The sequence below is a fragment of the Ictalurus furcatus genome, chromosome 6 (assembly GCF_023375685.1).
Source record: "Ictalurus furcatus strain D&B chromosome 6, Billie_1.0, whole genome shotgun sequence".
In the NCBI taxonomy this organism is placed as follows: domain Eukaryota; kingdom Metazoa; phylum Chordata; class Actinopteri; order Siluriformes; family Ictaluridae; genus Ictalurus; species Ictalurus furcatus.
In genome coordinates, this window is record NC_071260.1 from 19076342 (window position 1) to 19096014 (window position 19673).

Consider the following 19673-nt stretch of genomic DNA (forward strand, 5'->3'; position numbering starts at 1 on the left):
TCCCATCCCAGATTTAGTCCCCCTCCTTGCTGTTATAATAACCTCCACTCTTCCAGGAATGCTTTCCACTAGAAGTGTAGCTGTGGGGATTTGCCCATTCAATCACACGAACATTTAGTGATGTCAGGCAAGGAGGCCTGAGGTGCAGTCAGCATTCCAATTCATCCCAAAGATGTTCAGTGGGGTTGAGGTCAGGACATTGTGCAGTTCTTCCATACTAATCCTGGCAAACCATGTCTTCATTGAACTAGCTTTGTGCACAGGGGCATTGTCATGCTGGACCAGGTTTGGGCTCCTTAATTCCAATGAAGGGAAATTGTAACGCTACTACCAATGCCATCATCAATATAACATTTTCAGTTGAATATAATATGCAAATGTTAACTGATTAATTGTATATTAATAAAGTGTAAGTGTCCAGTAAATAGTACTGCTGTAAGTTAATCAAATGTAGTCCATACCATGTTTAATCTGCACACATAACCCATTGTGCTGAGAAGTGTAGAACTCTTTAGATACACACAGCATACAGTAGACACAACAACACAACAAGAAGTAAAATATATAAATAAACAGCTCAGAAGCTCATAATTGTATTTGGTACTAAGCTGGGGATCAATTAAATGATTTATACTAAGCCATACATTTTGATTTGGTCACTTTATTTACAAATATTGGTGAATACAATTACTTTTGTATGTATAAGATTGTTTTACTTTGTGGAAAATCTCACTTCAATGTCTTAAATGGATTCCATAAAACTCTTCCTACAAACCATGCCACTTTTAAATATATTCTTAATAAATGTATTCTAAATAGTCTTTCCCCATCACAAATATATGATTAATAGATAACAGGATTTTGCAACACACCATAACATGCAGACATCTGATGAAGATAGACTTGAAAAGCAATGAGAAAACCAGCAGATTCTAACACTCCAAAAATTACTACAAAACAGACCTTCATGACATATGTCTCTCATGACAAATCATCCAGAGCTTTCATTTGTGAGGAACACAACGATAATAATTTCAAATAGATTACTAGCTTCTAAGTGAATGCATGCCCCTTGTACTTTGTGCAAGCATAGTCAGTAATACTTTTACGGAAACGTATAACTTTACCTCTCCCCCTCTGTTAGGTAAAAAAGGAATCACAGATGTTTATTGTGTAATTTTGACCGTCATCCCATAGTGTTGTCCTCATGCATAGCTCTAGTTATAGTGTTCATGGTTATGTATCTGGGCCAGGTTCTTCCTCAATCTGCAATAATCCAGTGAGGTCACATGGAAGTGGGCTGCCCTGCTGTGGAGGGAATATAATTTGTCCATGACGTCAAAATAACCAGAATTCTTTTTTATTTAGTTTGACCTTTGATATACAGACTGGTGACAAATTAAATGAAAAACAGTGTCTCAGTTTTGCTGTAGGGGGTATTTTGCTGATGTGGTTTGGGTTCATTTTTCTTCTTAGAGGGAAGGATCACTGAAAATCAATACAAAGCATTTTTATCCTGTTGGGAGTGGTCCTTTCCAGGATGAAAATGTCTCCATTCACAGGTCATAAGAGTTTGCTGAATGGTTTAACAAGTATGAAAATTGTGTAAATCATATGCTATGGCCTTTGGAATCACCAGATCTCAACCCAGTGTGAGATTTTGTACTGACATCGGTTAGGCATTGTCATCACCACCATCATCATACCAATTGAAGGAATCTTTTGGAAGAATGGTGTTCATCCCTCCAGTACAGTTCCAGAGACTTGTCCACTCTGTTCCAAGGCACTATTCTAGCTTTTCGTGGTAACCCAAGACACTTTATCATATTTTTTTTCTTTTAATTTGTCACTTGTCGCTATTTATGTGCAGAGTGAATGATGGCTTACTTTTGACTTGGATATAGCAGGAGTTACAGAAGAGCTGTTTGTTTCGTATCCTGACTTCAGCACCACTTTCTTTGCCGCCAAGGTCTTTTTTGCATTGAATGCACTGAAATATGAGACACAGGGATACAGAGTAAGAAGACTGTGTAGGCCAAGTGCATATGCCCCTAAATGGACAGATGATCTCTGACTCAGAGGCAGTAAGTTATATTTAAAAACGTAATATGAGAGGAAACCATTCACCAACAGGCTCAAGAACAAACCGAAAATAAAAATAGATACAAGCATATAAACCCTATGAAGGTGTGATAGTGGGGTGCTCAGCAGGGATTATGGAACAACGCAGATATAGAAGAAGGAAATGCAAAGAGAGAAATTGTGGATTCCCCTAGAAACTGGACTGTTACAATCATCCTGATGCAGATGCAAGCATTCCAGAGGGACAAAATGTTAGCTTCAGTTATTCCTATTTCATGTATGCAAAGTGAGAAGGATCTGAGTAATAAAGTCTGAGTAAGACAGATTAGACATTAGACATTAGTAACCAGGTTGACCCAAATCCCAAGAGAAGGGTGTTCAGAACTCTCACCTTAAAGCAATGTAAATGATAACAGAGCCCCAAGGACTCGATGATCATTGCTGCTCCTTTGCCCAGTGGCATATCACAGTAAGTACACATTTTCTTGCCACTGACTGACCTAAATTATAGAATGTAAACATGACCTGAGAGACCAGCAAAATGAACCATCACATGATTCAAATTATTCTGTTTGTGTTTAGACACTCTAGACACAATACAGTACACGGGAAAATAATGGAATGTGGAAGCCCTGGGGATATAGCTAATTTTACAGCTAACTTTATTTTCTTAGAGGCCAATATTCCCTAAATATTGTAAATCCTAACTTGGTCATTGTATAATGCCAATGTAAGACTGTAAGGCTGAGGGCTTTGCTCATAGTTGCTGAAACTAAAATGCTTAAAAACAGGTTAAAATATATACAGTTTTAAGGGTGTTGCTCAACAGCCCAACAACGAGCCTCTGGCAGCTCTAGGATTTGACCTCACGATGTTCCAGAACATTTCTAACCCTAAAACCTTCACAAAGTACCTGTTTTGTGAGGATGGCTGATTCTCAGGATTTGTGCAAGTGCTGGATGTGGACTTGGGCAATGTTGGCCTATGGGAGCTCAGAGATTGATATGAAGGCACTGTGGCAGCACCTGGACGTCCACTTTGGATTGAAGAATCAGTAAGAGATGAATAAGGACGGCTATAGTCTGGAATGGAGGAAGTGGTGCCTGGAGTCCATGATGACCTCCAGGAAGGCCGGTTTGTCGTCATGTCCAGGTTGTCCAGAGACTCACCTCTATCAAGCCAGTACAAAAGCCAAATCACAGTCAGTCACTTTTGTATAGTTATGGTATTATACAGAACGGCATATGCCAATTTAAGCATATTTCTATATATTTGCATTGACTTAAAGCTTTTTTAAAGACATCAGTACAGGTGCAACTCAAAAAATGTTAATATCACGGAATTTTTTATTCCATAATTTAATTTAAAAAAATAAATCTTTCATATATTCTAGATTTATTACACAACTTTTGTTGTGCAAAAGGAGCCCCAACGAAGTATTGAGTGCATACATTAACATACTTTTCAGAAGGTCGACATTTCTGTATTATAAATTCTTTATTCTAATATTTTGAGATACTGGATTTTTGATTTCCCTGAGCTGTAAGACGTAATCATCAAGATTAAAACAAAAAAAAAGCTTGAAATATTTCACGTTATGTGTAATGAATCTAGAATATATGAAAGTTCCACTTTTTGAATTAAATTATGGAAAAAAAAATTAACTTTTCCATGATATTCACATTTTTTGAGATGCACCTGTATATCTCAAGGAAATGAAGTTTATAGGAAAATAGGAATGTCACGGAGACACTAATCACTGTCCTTCAATTTGTTCACATTTCTTTTTTGAACCCATCATGTTAGCTAAAGATAACATACACTGACCTCCTCATGGGAAGGCTGTTTGGCTGTTTGTTTGTATTGTTGACTGCACTTTCACGGATCCAGCTGTTGTCTGTCAGCAATGAAGTCTTCTTCTTCATGTTCTGAATGATCTGCTGCCTTTCCGCTTCAGCTTGAGATAATGGTTCTTTCTTATTCTGGCTGGACTTATACAAAGCGCTCTCACCCAGACCACTGCTTACGGCTGGAAACAAGACATTATTTGAACAGGACCTCAGAGACAGTATCATAAATAGAAATACATGCACACCACATCACTTCATTTCAAGCCTGCTGAAGCTGTTGAAATCAGACAGTTGGCTCACATGTATAGCATGTATACATGGCATTTATATCCTGAATCAAGTTCTGGTGCACGTTGATTGAATGGTGAAGAAAGAACACATTCTCAATCAGACTTGATTACATTAATGATCATAGATTTTCGCTGATCAGGTGATTGGCTGGGCTTCATAATTGACATGGTCACAAGCCATGGCCCACCTCTCTCTGGGTTACTGTATCTCATAGCACTAAGGATGTTTCTCCTCTCTAGTTCCAGCTCAGATGCAGCCTGATGTCTCAGGATATGAGGATCTTTCTTCCTTCGTAACTCTTCCTCCAGAAGCCAACCTGCCAGGCCCCTGTGCTTGCTATACACACCTGCATACAGCCGCACACACACACTGACACTGCTCGGTACTGACCAGACTAGCTGTAAGTTCTGTGAATTAGCGTCATTATACAAGACTTTGTCTATGTAAGTCTTAGTTCAATGTTACTTTCATGCGGCAGGATCTGATGCAACTTCACATATGGCACACTCTGTATCTAATTGAATATACTGACCTTTAATATCATTTTTGTCATTGTCATCCAGCTCTGGAGTAGATTTGGACTTGGCCCTGGAAAATTGTTAACCAAAAAGGGTTACAAAATTTATATAGGCTATGTGTGAGTTTCTAAAAACAAAAACTTTTTTTTTTTTTTCGAGTTAGGCAGCTAATCTTCTTAAAAGCACATTCAATGCAGTTTGTCACATACAGTGTGTCCACAACTAAACAATTAAATTTACCTGTGTGAGTAGGATAGCTCAGGGAAAGTATACTCCACAACACTGTGATCAAAACAGCAAAAGCAGCACAGAGAAGCAGAGGTTTATAGCATTCAAACACAAATGGGCAAAAATAATAAAGATTGGTCTGGTTTGTGGTCTCGTTGCATGACAACACACAACAGTGAGTATATAGTATGTTATTCACAGCAAAACCATGCAGCAATGGTAAACGCACTTGACACTTTTATTGCATGGCAACTCTAAAATGCAGCTTCAGCAAACATGCATTGCCACAATTACTCCAAACCTCAACCAAATACTCAGGAATCTAAGTGAGAACACAGCTACTTACTTTGCCTGAAGTCTCTGATGGGCCTCTTGGCGCCTCCTCTCCTCATCTTCCTCTCTTTTCCTCTGCAGTCTCTGTGCATCTTCCTCTCTCCTTCGGTTTTCCTCCTCCCATTGTTTACGCTCCTCTTCCTCCTTCTTTCTCTGCTCTTCCAGGCGTTTCTGTTCTATCCTCTTTTTCTGCTCTTCCCTTCTTTTCCTGTCCTCCTCAAGGTGCTCCAGTTCCTCCTTTATTTTCCTCTCCTCCTCAAGGTGCTCCTGTTCCTCCCTTCTTTTCCTCTCCTCCTCAAGGCGCTCCTGTTGCTCTTTTCTTTTCCTCTCCTCTTCAAGGCGCTCCTGTTGCTCTTTTCTTTTCCTCTCTTCCTCAAGGCGGTCCTGTTCCTCCCTTCTTTTCCTCTCCTCCTCTCTCCTCCTCCTCTCCTCCTCCTCTTTGAGGGCCAGTCTTGAAGCCTCCTTCTCCAGCTCAAGGCTCCTCAACTCCTGTTTAGTGGCATCACAAATATTTCACATTGGGGTTCTTTGGAAAAATTGGTGTTTACATTTTTAAATATAAGCAAACATTGTACATCAAGGTTTGTAAGTATAAATCATATATTAATGCTGTAGTAATGTTTTATTGGCAAATGTAACAGAGTCAAGGGTCATAATTATCACTTGTATACAGCAATGAAGGAAAAATAGTTCATTATTATACCTGAGAATGCTTTGTGAATATTTTTACTTTATTCAACTTTAACTATTTGTATCAACTTAAAGTTTTACTTCACTTAGATACTCTTCTGATGGCATAGCTGGAGAAACAACATTATAGACAAACAAATTACATTACTGCTTGAGCTAATTCGCTAACTGAAATTTAACATAGGCATGCAATGTTGAAAGCCACACACCATTATCATAACTGATGCTGGCTTTAAACCTTATTATTATTTATTGTACTCAAATCGACTAGGCCTACATATAGATGACTACATATATTCGATAGACTACAAGTCTTTTATGTCTTAAAAATCCTCTCAGAAATCCTGTTAAGTTAGCTCATGCTAGCTAGCTATCTAGTATTAGCCAACACCCAAGACTGCAGTGAAGTGAGTCGCATATATAATCAGAGAAAAGCTCTGATCAAGTGTTTTTTTAAATCTATTTTTTGATACATAAGTACCTTGATACTTGAGTACATGTAATAGAAGATTTTATTTTAATTTCCACTTTTATTTTAACCATGGAAGACATTTCAAGCATCTCTAATTTTTTACTCAAGTAAACTGAGTGGATTCTTTTAACAATACTTGATACCTCTTGATATTGTTTTGTGCCTTCTGTTACAGCCTCTTGCTGGGCTTTTCTAAACTCCTCCTCTAGCTTTTCTTGATCTCTTCGATACTTTTCCTGTAGGAAAGCAAATGAAAATACATTTTTCATAGCTTGGGCCACAAGCTAAAAAACAGATTAAATTAAGCTTGCCGTAACCTTATCCATCTGTTTATCAGGAAAACTTTAATCGGTCAGTAAATACAGTTAAACAAAGAGTAATTTTAACAGACCATAAATAGCTCAAATAAAAAAAGGTGGTGGAAATGTTACCTGGAGCTGGCGCTCTTGCTCTTTTTGCCATTTCTCCTGTCGCCTGCGCTCTTCCTCTGGGTCCCAGGACCAGCGAGTAGAAGAGGCTGACAGAGAGGGAACTGGTAGCTAGAGAACACAGACACATTTCTGTCATTTAACCAGCGAGCACACATGTGCTAAACTACACAACTACAATTATCATCAGCGATATGAACCAAGTATATCACATAGCTATGACTGTATATATTGCTTTGATATTTCCTTTTTGTCCTCTCCTTTACTTACTGTTTAGGTTAGGTGTTTAATTTTTTAATGCTATGCCAGCATCAAGGGCTAAATTCAAGGCAGAAACTAGGACATTAATAAGTAACTAAATAAAAATACATAAATAAATACATAAAGTAATAAACAAAAAAAATTATCATACAAAAGTCTAAATAGGCATACAAATAAATTTATTAATTTAAATAGTAAAAACAATTTAAAGGATAAAATATTCCAACATACTATTTAATATTTTACATAAATAGTAAAATAGTATTTATTTATTATTTTGTTTCATTATTTGCACTGGGTTTTTTTTTTATTTCTAAGAATTTCTAAATCTTATATATAATAATATAATAATATATATATTATTATAAAATCTTCTGATTTTTTTCAGCTAAATTCTTTAAGGATCAGAATTTGAGAATTATTTTTTTTAACCATTTTCTCACTAGTAATGTTATTTAAAGCACTCTGAGCTGCAGTTCTTGTTTTTGTTGTTGAGTCATTACTAGAGACAGTATCCTAACCTAATCCCTAACCCCAGGCAAAAGAAACTTAAATTCAGTGCTTTCCCATACTACTCTGATTATTCTTTTCACATCCTCTGACAGGCTGACTACAACATGTTTCAAATAATACACATTGTACAAATATTATGAGCACACTTTTTGACTTACATCTGGTATTTGATTTTCAGATCCACCTACAAGAAAAATTAAAATTAGATTGGATTTATGAAGAGTAATTTTTGAATTGTAACTTTTTATAATGGCATTACTAAAAATAAATGTATGAATTGTAACATGGAAATAAACACTAAGAAATCTTTGTTATTGTATTATCAGTGCACAGTATTATTTCCAATTCACTCACAGTTTAGTCACATGCAAAAAGGTAGCAAAAACTACCACTTGAAAAAAGCCCACACTTCCCAACATAAATAGTCAAAAGCTACATGCAAGACACCAAATCCATGCTCAGCACAGCATGCAAAAGGGAAGAGGAATATTGTAGGCAACCTGAACGCCATACCAACACACACCACACACCACACTGCATCCTACTATAGGCTCATCTCTTACTTTACATCAAGAGATGTACATATGTAGGCCAAGAGGGGAACACTGCATGCTAATCAGTATATCTCAATATTTTTTATTAAATAATCTATTCATGAATGCAGTATCCGACACAGAACTGATCACTGGAGGCCTAGCATATATTATAATGTTGAGTCTTAGAGGTTATTTTGGTGTTGATATGGTTTTGGTATGCAGTCTTGTGAAGCCCATACTACAGTTTTGACCAAAGAAATATATGCTACATATTATAGTTTACACTATAAAAATAAATAATTTCCCACTTTACACCTTCTGTTATTTCATATTTATATGCTCTGATGCTACTGCAGACAGCATGTCAGTGTGTTGATGTGGACGGACACTGCACATTCAGTGTTCTTTACCACATAAACTGACTGTGCTCTCTGCAGAGCCTGAGGGAAGAGTGCGTGAGTTACAACGGCTTCGGCTGCATGAAGGAAAAGAGGACGGCAGCATGAAGGCCTTGTAATGCCCAGCACCAAAAATACATAGTGAACAGGGGCTGCTCTTTTACCTTGTTCAAAAAACTCCGATCTCCTTTTAAGGTTTTTTAAAGAAATGGGTTCTACATGGATAATGAAGAGATTAAGGAAAGGACAGAGATTGAGAAAAGGACAAGAATCAACTCAAGTAAATGAAATCCAGATTCATTGATTCACATTTGTAAAATATTGCATTGAAAACAATTTAATTAATATTCATATGAACAAAAATTGACAGTAAATATAAAAAAAAAACCTGAAAAGCAAAACAAACATTCTACACACCAAGCATAAAACACAACATCCAATGCACTTTCCATTCTGTTTAGTGTAGTTCAGTCACAGAATGGGTAAATCTATGAGAAATATGCTTTACCTTTGTTTCTCAGAATCACAGGTTCCTCATTAGTTCCACCATTAATGCCATTGGAAGGCAGACTCTACAACATAGTACAACAGTGATATAAAAACATTCAAATATATTATACCAATGAAGAATCATATTTCTCATGTTCAGTGCTTGAGGTGCTCACATTGACAGGCTGGGAGCGGACATTCAGAGATTTCACAGTGGGATCCATGGCTGGGCGTGAGGTGAAGTCCAAGCTCATGTTGGCATTTGGCTCAGGGGAACCTAGAGGATCCGCACTGGTGAGATTGATGACCTTATGGCTTTTATATGATAGGGAAGGTAGGTCTTTGCCCCAATCTGATAGTTGTGTCATTGGCACAGTCAAAGATTTTAAAAACAGAAAATTAGCAAATATAATACCAGACACATGATTACACACAAGCGTCTGACAAAACAGCCTTTGCTATCAGGTCTATGTGTCTAAAAGTGGGGTTTGAGAGACAGACCACCTTCCCTTGCCATGCAATACACAAAGCACCACACACCAGCATTACCAACAAGCATACACCTCCTAGCACACCTACATGTGAGGATAAGTATATACAAACAAATCAAAACATTAATTTTGTAAGGTATTACTAGTTAAGAAGTAATGGGAGACAGAACCTTATAATATTAGGGTGAGGAAATGTATTAGTAAATAAGTAATTAACAAGATTCCTAATGGTATATACTTGTTGGTAAATATAATGACTGTTACTAAATAGCACAGCTTCACATGCTGGTTTAACACTGCACTGCTCACACAGGATACAAACACAGTGAATAAAAACACATGTAGCATGGGTAAGACAGATATTAGTATTGTAAAAACTGAGAAAAAAAGACAGATAGACAGACAGGCAGATGCATCCACCGAGATAGTTAAGGCACACATAGTGGCAGGAAACTGAAAATTAATGTACTATTTTTCACGTTTCTAATTAACACCTAGCATATCCCCAAATGCTTACAAGTTTTTCTTTCTAAGAGTTAGTCTAGATAATGTAAGTATTATATGAAAGTAGCATAACAGTCTATTATCATGTTTAGAATCTGAATACACACACATGACTATGAGGAGAATGCTTGCATTATTTAAACATCTACTGTTTTAAATGTGCCTTTTTAAAAATTTTGGGCAGACTGTTATCAGTGTTACTCATTGTCATCAAAGATTGATATACACATCTTCCATATCATGGTATGTGGCTCTACCAACCCAGGAGGAAGAACATTCCCACATTCCTACTTCAAATGAATGCCACCACAACATTTTTCTAAACTGCAAAAGGAATGGCAACAAAATGATTGGAAAACACAGCCTGACCAACTGACTGTATTACCTAGCAGGGACACCGATTAACTCTTTCAGGGCTTGTTTTGCACTAATTCTGCTTTGATGGTGTGACCATTTGCATCTGCCATACCTGCAAGAGTCACTCAGGTAAAACAGGCTTGAAGGTATTGTTTCCTCTGACCAAACACATAGAATGCAGAGGAGTGTGGATGAGGGCATAAACTTACTGTTCTTTCCCTGTCTGCGAATGTCCATAAACAGGCTACCCTGCTGCAGGGCTTCATCCATGTTCCTTTTCCACTGCTCGTAGCTCATGTCTGCCACCTTCTGCCCATTAACTGCCAAGATCTGATCCCCGACCTGCAGGTGGCACAGCTCTGCTTGACTACCTATAAAAATGCACATGTACACACTGTTTCATGACACACAGAAAGGGCTGCAAATCATTAAATCATGTCCTCTTACTTTTATTAAGCAGAGTCTTAAGCAGTCTTCACAAACTTTGATCCACCACCAAAAGGGTTCTGTCTTTCTATTTTGGAGATATGTGCAACACATATTTGATTTGTCCTGAGCTGTGATTTATTGCTATGAAGGAAATGCTTTCCATTGTCAACGATTAGGTTTGCTGAACCCAATTATAAAAATTCCTTAGCTCTAGACATCCTCGTGAAATCAAGACTAGGTCAAGCTTAAAATGTCAATAATGTTTATTCTTTTTAACAAACCATAGTAATTTAAATCCAAATCACACATGCTCAATAGTCACAGGATGCCACAGGATGCGCTTCACTTGAGCATCGACAATAGCCATTTGAGTTTTTCTATATCTCACCTGTACAACTTTACGATAAAATTTAATTCAATTATACATTAAATACTATATGTGAGCTTTCCTTGTGCTGTCCAAGTGCCTAATACCTAATCAGAGATGACCTAGAAAATTATGGTCTACACAGACTTATCAAGGACTGCAGAAATGCTTTGTATTAAGCTTACAGCTGAACACAAAGATTAGTTAATTAATATATCCCTGCAGTATTCTCTAATTAAGAGCTTATGAGTTCTTCATTAAAAAATGAGGAAAGAGGAAAGCCATTTATATCATGGTTCCACAAAACAAATCTCATCCATCTATTTGTTTATACCTGGTTGTAAAGATTTAACAACAGCCCCCATGGAGTCCCAGTTAGTCTGGAAGCCAAAGTCATGACTGCTCTTGGGTTTCTGGTTCAGGCTGATCCTCATTTCACTGTAGTTTTCCTAGAAGACACACACAGGATATTTCAGCCAATCCGAACCTTCTCTTGGCTTAAAATACCCACTCAGCACAAGAGTCAATAAGTGAGCTGTTTTTGCACTGCAAAAATTATATTCTAGCAAGTAAATACATCTTAAATATAGGACAAATTCAACTAATATTTTTCTAAGATTGCTTTCAAAAAACTATGATTATTAAGCTTATTTCTAGATATGTGTGCTCATGTCACGCAAAATTGTCTTATTCGATTAGGAGATTATTTTTGCTTAATTCAATGTCTAGCAGGAAGTAAAATGTTCTGCCAACAAAATAAGGAATTGTTATGCTTGGAATTAGTAGATATGTCTAAAATATAGGCTTCATGGTCTTGATTCTAGACATTTAAAAATAAAGCAGTTGAAAACATTATAATAGCCATATATGGTTGTTTTCCATTCTTTTCAAGGACATAATGCTCATAATATGTCAAGTTTATCATTGCAAAAGTTATAAAAGCTACACAAAACAAACTAAAGCACACATCTCTGAGTTTCATTATAACTATTGGTTTTTGTTCCTATGTCAGTGCAAACAGATTCTCACAAAAAATACTAGACCTTAAACTCACCTGCTGTGAGCTATTTAAAAGAGACACTGCTTTGGGTTGTGGGGCTACACGGCTGACTGGAGTGACAGATGAGGAGGTCTGAGGAGGGGAAACCACTTGCTCCTCTTCCTCCCCTGTATCCTCACTACTGCTTTGAACAGAACTGGTCTGGGAATTAACCTCATCTTCTTTAACAAATGGTGCATAACGGCTAGGAACTGTAGTTTGCTTACTACTGTTTGTCTCACCATTAAAGCGCTTCCGAGAGTCATCCACCTGGGAGCAGGTACAGGATAGTATTAGTGTGGAAATGTTGCTCAAATTGATCACTGCATATAGCAAAACCTCAAAGAATGTAGATTATACTACATGGGATATAACCTTAGTATTGTCATTACTATAGTTCCATGTGGCATAAAATACCCAGACACTGAATATAACAGGTCACATAACCAATTACAAGGCAAACATGTTTATGTGGCATAACACTTTCCTTAATAAACTTATTACTACTTCACACTGTTTCTCTATATTCATCTTGGTTGCAAAAAGATTACTCACTGACTGTATATAGATTACAACAGCTATTAGGTGAACATTCATCTCTCCCTCAAAACTTCTTAATAACTTCATAATGGATTTTTTGGAAAGTGAATGAGGAGTCTCACCGTATAGGCACGGGGCAGGGAGGTAATTTTGGTGCTTGGGGCACCAAAAGGTCTGGGAGTGACAACAGAAGTGATCCGTGCACTATCTGATTTCTGGTAGCTCCTGGGAAGTGAGGCCGAAACCTGAGGTGCAATGGGTTGTTTGGTTGCTGCTGAGACCGGTTTATGCAGTGAAGGCTGGCTTTGGACTTGCCTAGGTGCAGGCACAGGGCTAACAAAGTTGCTGGATTTTGTAATTGGTTTTGAGCTGCTGTTAGCTTCCAGTGGAGGATTGCTGAAGATGGTGCTGATGCGACTTGACTGAGTGGTGTTGACGGGCACTAGTAGACTGGGTTTGCTGGTGACACTGGTTGGAACTGGATCATCCAGAAGGTTGTGGCTGCTGGAGATGCTAGTTTGTTTTCCTTGACTTGTATTTAGAGTGCTCCCTAAGCTGGATGGGACAGGACTAGATGGAGCACCTACCTCATCGGATACCACGCTGCCATCCTCAGGTTCATCATCTGCCAAACTGGGCAGAGAGCCCCCTTTATATTGCCTCAGGGAGAAGGGAGTATCAATGGTCATGCTGCGGCTTGGTAAAACCCTGGTCTTGGGTGTTGGTTCATCAAAGACATCCTGGTCTTCAGAAGTGGAGAAGGTTGCAAAGCGACTCCTGAAGCCTGGTGTTTGGCTTTCCCTGCATAGTGAAAGGGAGAGGAGGATGGCGGTAGGCTTTATTAAATTACAATCACACACACAAGCTCCATTTTCCCCAGTGTAACTAGTGAAGTAGGGTTATATAGACAATTGTAGAACAGTAAATGCAAGATTAGGTGCAAGACTGCATTTATGACTAGGGGGAAAAAACCATATCAGGTAATTAGACACTTATTATAAGGCAGATATCTGTGTGTATATCTGTGTGTATGTGGACTTTACCTCTCCTCTTCCATTTCCTTGAAGGTCTTTGATTTCCTGGTGCTGCTTCCTGTAGTAAGTGTCTCGATCTGTTCTCGCTCTTCTTTCTTCTTCATGATATCCGAGTTAACACTCCTGCGCCTGCTTTTCCATTTATTGAGATCCTGAAGACAAGACATTGATGCTCAAAGTCCATAACCTTCTCTCACATGCTCAGTCAAAGACAAAGATAGAACAGCAGAGTGTCAGAAAGAGTGAGACAAAGAGAAGTAGGGAGAGGGAAAAGGCGGGGGGACATGGACTAGATTTTAAGGTGTGCTATTTATTTTCTTGGCTCCACTTGCCTTGTGTATTTGGGGCCCGTATGTGACCTAAATACTGTGTGGAGAAATAGCCCTTTCCAACATAGTCACCTTCAGAACACAGCTTCATACTCAGAAATAGATTGCCACTTTGTGTGATTATAACACTTATTTACATTTTATCGTACCTTAAATACGTCATATCATATAAACCTTATAAACATCCTGTAAAACTTAGAAATTGGCAATTCTTACAGTATGCGCACATATGCAGTGAAGTATAAGACAAGGAAAATATAGCCACTCTCACAGAGTAGTAATGATTAGATCATGAATATATCTTATGAGCAACAAAGCACTAGGTAAGAAAACTGCACTGTTGTCATTGATTCATAAGCAGACAAAAGGCAGAGGGGTCGAGGTGTTACTCACATCCTGCCACTTGTCTTCACTTTCCTTCAAATTCTCACGGAACTTCTTCAGCTCCTCATAGCGTACACTTTGGACTGCCTGCTCAACAGGGATGTCACTCAATGAAACAGACCTGTCAACACAAATTCACAGAGTGATGCTTTATAATTTAAAAAGTACACAGACTGTGTGATTCTGGAAATGAAGAAAAAACAAAGAATGAAGAACCCCATCTTCCACACTGAGCTTATATACGTGGATGCAGAAAATACTGAAAAGGGAAAGAATAGTTACTCAGAATGGTTAATTCACAGCTTTTTATACACAATAGAGCATATTCCTTGGTGTTAGCAATGCTGTTGTATACATACATAGCATCAGTACTCAGGAAAACACAACGCCACTCACTGAGTATAGTGAGCTTGTTCTGTATATGTGAAATCTGAGAGTCTGAATGCTCTGGATATTTCCTGAATTACTGATGCACTACTCCTCAATACAGTGCAATGCAAATCAGCTTTTATTAGCTAGCATTGTGTGTATCTGTTGAGTCCTCTTTGTTTTGTGATGAAAAGAGTTGGGGTGCAGCCCACAGGGACCAAAGCAATGTGAGTAATGTTAATGTTTAGTGCTGGGGCGAGCAGAACCACACAAAAGCAATGAGGACATGACAACACAACTGGACACACCATGCCACATTCCTGGTCCCAGACATCTACTCACCCATCAGTCTCTGAGTTCTTTTGCATGAGTCTAGAGAACCAAACAGAACCACACAGAAGGCAGGTCATATTTTTGTGCATTTTAGATGAACATCTGGCTGACAGCAACTTAGAGATTGAATTAAATGCAAAATGTTTCAGGTGCAGTTACCAGAGAATCACCTTTTCTTCACAGAGCAGAAGTGAAGCAGTTATACAGTGGATATCACCTTTCTACGACCTACAGTGTAGCTGCAGGTTTGTGTGAACACAAGCTATTGGTTATAACTCACGTAAGGGAAAGTTAGAGGTACACTAACTTCATAGGAAACTGTAGTTCCGTAAATGTTAAGATGATATAACTCTTTATAATAGGTTAAAGGTATGAATGTACCCTACCAACGGCACTGTTTGGCTTGGAAATTACAGGCTGGGTGTGTTTTGAAAGTACATTTCCATAGAGACAAAAGTGAAATTTCTAGTGTTTACTGCATCTCATGCCAATGGGGAATTTCTAAGCAGCACAGTCTGTTGGCATTCTTGTAAAGAGTGGCTATGTCTGGCTCTGTTATTTATAGATATTACTCAGGTTTTCACATTCCTTGACAGCTTTGGTCATTACACTCCCACTTCCACAAGTCTGTGTGAACCTCTGAACCTCTTTTAGGGAATAGCTAGCTGACTGAAATGGAAGCAGTCTTGATATCGCGTTTTTGTTAGGTGAATTCATCACAAAAGCTTTTAGTAATACATTTATTTATCAGAAAAGCAGAGCAAGACAAAATGCCAGGCAATCCAAATCCTTTAGAAAAAAAAAATTAAAAATCACACAAACCCCCCCAGAATTGTTATACATTCATTTATGTATAATTAAATAACACTCATGCCTTTTTGGTGGAGTTGTGGAAAACTCACTCATGCATCCTTAACGTATTTGTATATATCTGAAAACATATTAGCAATGCACTTTAACAAATAAAAAGTTTTGGAGAAATAAATAACACCCAAGTACATCAATTAATACTGTTTACAAAGTTCTCTAGCCTATTCATTACATTACATAATAATCTCAAAATTATTACTAATAATCAGAGGCTTAAAGAGCAATAGAATACCATTTGAAAGCGCACTTAAACAATCCAGGTTAGGCTACTACTGGGATATATAAAAAAGGGATATCAGAGGCCATGAAAGCATGCAGGGACTCAGGTCATTCCTACACACTCAGAAGCCTAACCTCTCCACCATCAGCCTCTTCTTATATCTTAGGCGACTGGCCTCTCTGATGGCCTGCCATTTTTGAAGATCCTCCTCGCTGCAGGATGAGGGCACACTTGGGCCTGTTTGAGTTGCAAATGACCTCTGAGATACCTCAGTGGGATTCTGGACATGTACAATTCCAAACTTCCTAACTAGCATATCATCTGTTTTTCGATGTGCATCCCACTTCTGTTTTGCACACACCTGGGCAGTCACCTGTATTGGTGGGCACGGGGCAGATATCTTGGCCTGAAGTTTCTGTGGCAGGGCCCAGGACTCAGGAATAGGCACAGGGTGATAGTTATTAGGTGCTCCTGAAAGAGGACGCAGCGTAGAATGATGCTGTAACCGGCGGGTGAGCACATCGTCTTTCTCAATGTCAGGGTAAGTAGATTTGCCATCGTTGTGCTGAGTAACCACTCTGATAGATGGCTCAGACCTGTGATGTGAGGTAAGTAGACCCCCATATTTCATCCTGGCCAGCTCAGTGTTAGAGTTGAAGGCACATGTGCGGCGGCTAAACATGTCATCATTGTCCAAGTCGGGGAGAATGTCCTCAGAAACATTGTAGGGGTCGTTAGGGTGCTCCCGCCCTAATAATGGGTGTCTCTTGCACTTAATGAGTCTTGGACCTGAGGTGGGGTCTGGCCTGGGCCAGAAATCAGGGAACTGAAACCTTTGGGCTCCAGAGGTCTGTTGCGTGAGCATGAGTGGCTGTGTGGTAGGACTATATGTTGAGTGAAAAAGGAAAGAAGAAAGCAGAAGAATTTCAGAGGAAAGGGATAGTGTGCAATAGTACAAGACAGCAAAGCAAGCAGACATGAGAAAAAGTGTACAGGATTGTGTAATGTGCTAATTTTAATTCATTTATTTTAAATGACTTATTTGCTTATTAATCTGCTGCTTAATTTGTTCTAAAAATCCAAATTACATGTGTAAAATACTACTTTTATACATGAGTTTATTCTATATGATACATAAATCCAGACTGATATAGTATTAGTTATTTATTGAGATGGACATCATTCATAAGATTAATGTTGTGTGAAGTAAACAGTGTAGGTCAGTAAAGAGAAGCTGAGTAGGTGAATTAGTTAGTGTGTGAGTGGACGCTAAGTCAGGGCTACTGATTGTGGAAGTGTGAAAAGGACCTGGGAGTGATGGGACTGAGCTGTGAAGTTTGTGCGTGTAAGGAAGTGGGTTCAGAATGAGAGGGAGAGGACACACAGTGCCGGGGACTGACATCACAGTCGGAGTCCTCTGAGGATGAGCCAGACTTCTTCTGACTAGACACAAGTCAGGCAGGTCATGAAGAGAAAGCACAGAGAAAGGAGACAAGGAGAGAGAGAGAGAGAGAGAGAGAGAGAGAGAGAGAGAGAGAGAGAGAGAGAGAACCCAAATCTATTAGCCAGGAGAAGGAAGACCAGACCAGAAGTGCAGACCAAACAAATGAAAATATAGGAATGTATTCTGATCACATGCAAAGACTGAAGTAAAAGCCCATAAAATATTTATAGTTGAATGAGACCTAAATATATCTATTAAAAGGTCTTCAAAAATAACAACAGTAAAATGTGCAACTTGAAGTTATATCTATCTATTTAATGTTAGTTGTTGTTTTTCACCAGTGCCAGACAGACCTGAAACCCTGGATCTTTCTGTACCAGGGCCGACGCTGAGAGCCCAGTCTGATTTTCTGCACATGCATGTCTTCCTCTGGTGTCCAGAACTTTGGGAGAAATTTATCATGGTGTGCAGTGGAAATGGGCTGGGATACTGTCAGGCCCACTTTACGAGCATAAAGGTCATCCTGAACAGGATCAGCATAACCAATCTCATCATCTTCTTCCGCCGAGTCATCATACATGTAGACATCAGCAGATGCAGACCTCCTAGCAGCCTTCTGAGGAGGTCTAGTTTCACTGCTGCTCAAGAGAGAGCTGAATGCATGAGTAACTGCACATGGCCACTCATCAGCACACATTAATGTATCCATAAAAGTCGACATATTAAACACAAAACATAACTAAATCTGATAAAATGAAGGCGGCCACAGATTTTAACCATGGAAAAAAATTTAAAACACAGCAAACAAGCCCACCCACCCCCAAACGCTATCCTCCAAAAAAAAACCAACCCAGATCAAAGAGGATGTTAACAATGATTATGTTATACTATAGCACAGCAGTCTCTGGGGTGTCTCTGACCTGAGATAGGTCAACGTTGGTCGGGGCACATTAGTAAGCATAACCTTTGGCCTGGTGGTTTGGGGCATAGTGGTGGAATCCCCTGAGGTCATGGGTAATGCAAAGTTGGTGGGAGTGACAACAGATGGGGTGTGAAACCGGCGGCTGGCCAAATCATCAAGGAGGAGGTCAGGGTCTGGACGGTCTGCCTCTGAATCACTGCTCTCATACCCGAACGGCCAGGCAAGTTGTGTAGAACTTTGAGTGCTTAGTTCATTGATGGAGGACGAGCCTGTACCTATCCTGTTACCATATGCCCATCGTCCATAAATTGGCACAGACATACATTCATACAGAAGAGTCACACACATACGTACAACATAGTGTGGCATGAAAAAGCAAGGCATTCTGAAATTTTTCACTTGTCCTAACCAAACACAAAGCCTCACCAATCATATACTGTAAGACATTCATATAAGTATCACCTTTCAGTCATCTTTGCTCTAACAGTGAAGCTTTAGTCTTTCTCCAAGCAGAAACACTGATGTGCTAAAACTCCCTGGCAGAATTAAAGACTAATTTTAGTCAAGGAGGCTCTATTGTGATGGATAATGCCTGCAACCTGGGTCACCTTGAAATAAAGAATCACTGTAATATCTGTTTAAGAGGACTGAAATTACCGAGAGAAAGATCCATCCTCCTCTGTAAACATGGGACTGGCCCAGCTGCGTCTGTTTTCATCATTGCGATAGTCAGAGCGCTTCTTGCGTAGTGGTGCTGGAACATAGCCCGTCTGCTTTTCTTTGCTTGGCAGGAACTGGTTGAACTGAGTGTTGGCCTTTGGAGTGACCACCAGCGAGCGGCGATACTCCTTGCTTTCTGCCATCATGAAAACCAGCTCTGTTTCAGGGTAACTGAGACAGCCTAGTGGAGAACAGTGAAATTCAGGAGTAGGAAATGTCTCTCTTAGAAATG

At 39.0% G+C, this 19673-nt stretch overlaps 1 protein-coding gene across 7 annotated transcripts; it reads right to left on the minus strand.

The window, feature by feature from the left end:
* Nucleotides 1-645: 645 nt before the first annotated feature.
* lmo7a (LIM domain 7a) lies at nt 646-19523 on the minus strand. Of its 7 annotated transcripts, none has more exons than XM_053626928.1 (26): nt 18720-19351; nt 18153-18437; nt 17664-17798; nt 16490-17239; nt 15275-15304; nt 14573-14684; nt 13860-14002; nt 12939-13617; nt 12292-12546; nt 11572-11686; nt 10651-10812; nt 9266-9366; nt 9109-9172; nt 8765-8815; nt 7825-7850; nt 6896-7003; nt 6608-6700; nt 5316-5791; nt 4982-5023; nt 4756-4811; nt 4411-4569; nt 3910-4111; nt 2996-3253; nt 2474-2582; nt 1888-1990; nt 646-1308 (listed from the first exon to the last, which is right to left on the minus strand). In XM_053626928.1, exons 1-26 carry the CDS (start codon nt 19103-19105, stop codon nt 1286-1288), a joined length of 4923 nt encoding a protein of 1640 aa, XP_053482903.1. In that variant the 5' UTR covers nt 19106-19351; the 3' UTR covers nt 646-1285. The 7 variants fall into 7 exon arrangements, with proteins under 7 accessions (XP_053482903.1, XP_053482900.1, XP_053482901.1 ...); XM_053626925.1 differs by having other exon boundaries at nt 9266-9441; XM_053626926.1 differs by lacking the exon at nt 4982-5023 and having other exon boundaries at nt 9266-9441; nt 18720-19352.
* Between the last annotated feature and the right edge of the window lie 150 nt (nt 19524-19673).

Coding starts and splice junctions, on each gene's coding strand:
- lmo7a (XM_053626925.1), bottom strand. CDS start 19,105: ATGCCTTGCTTTTTCATGCCACACTATGTTGTACGTATGTGTGTGACT. Junction 14,003..14,572: donor GTGAAGACAAGTGGCAGGAT/GTGAGTAACACC, acceptor TCTTGTCTTCAG/GATCTCAATAAATGGAAAAG. Junction 3,254..3,909: donor AACAGCCTTCCCATGAGGAG/GTCAGTGTATGT, acceptor CTGGCTTGATAG/AGGTGAGTCTCTGGACAACC.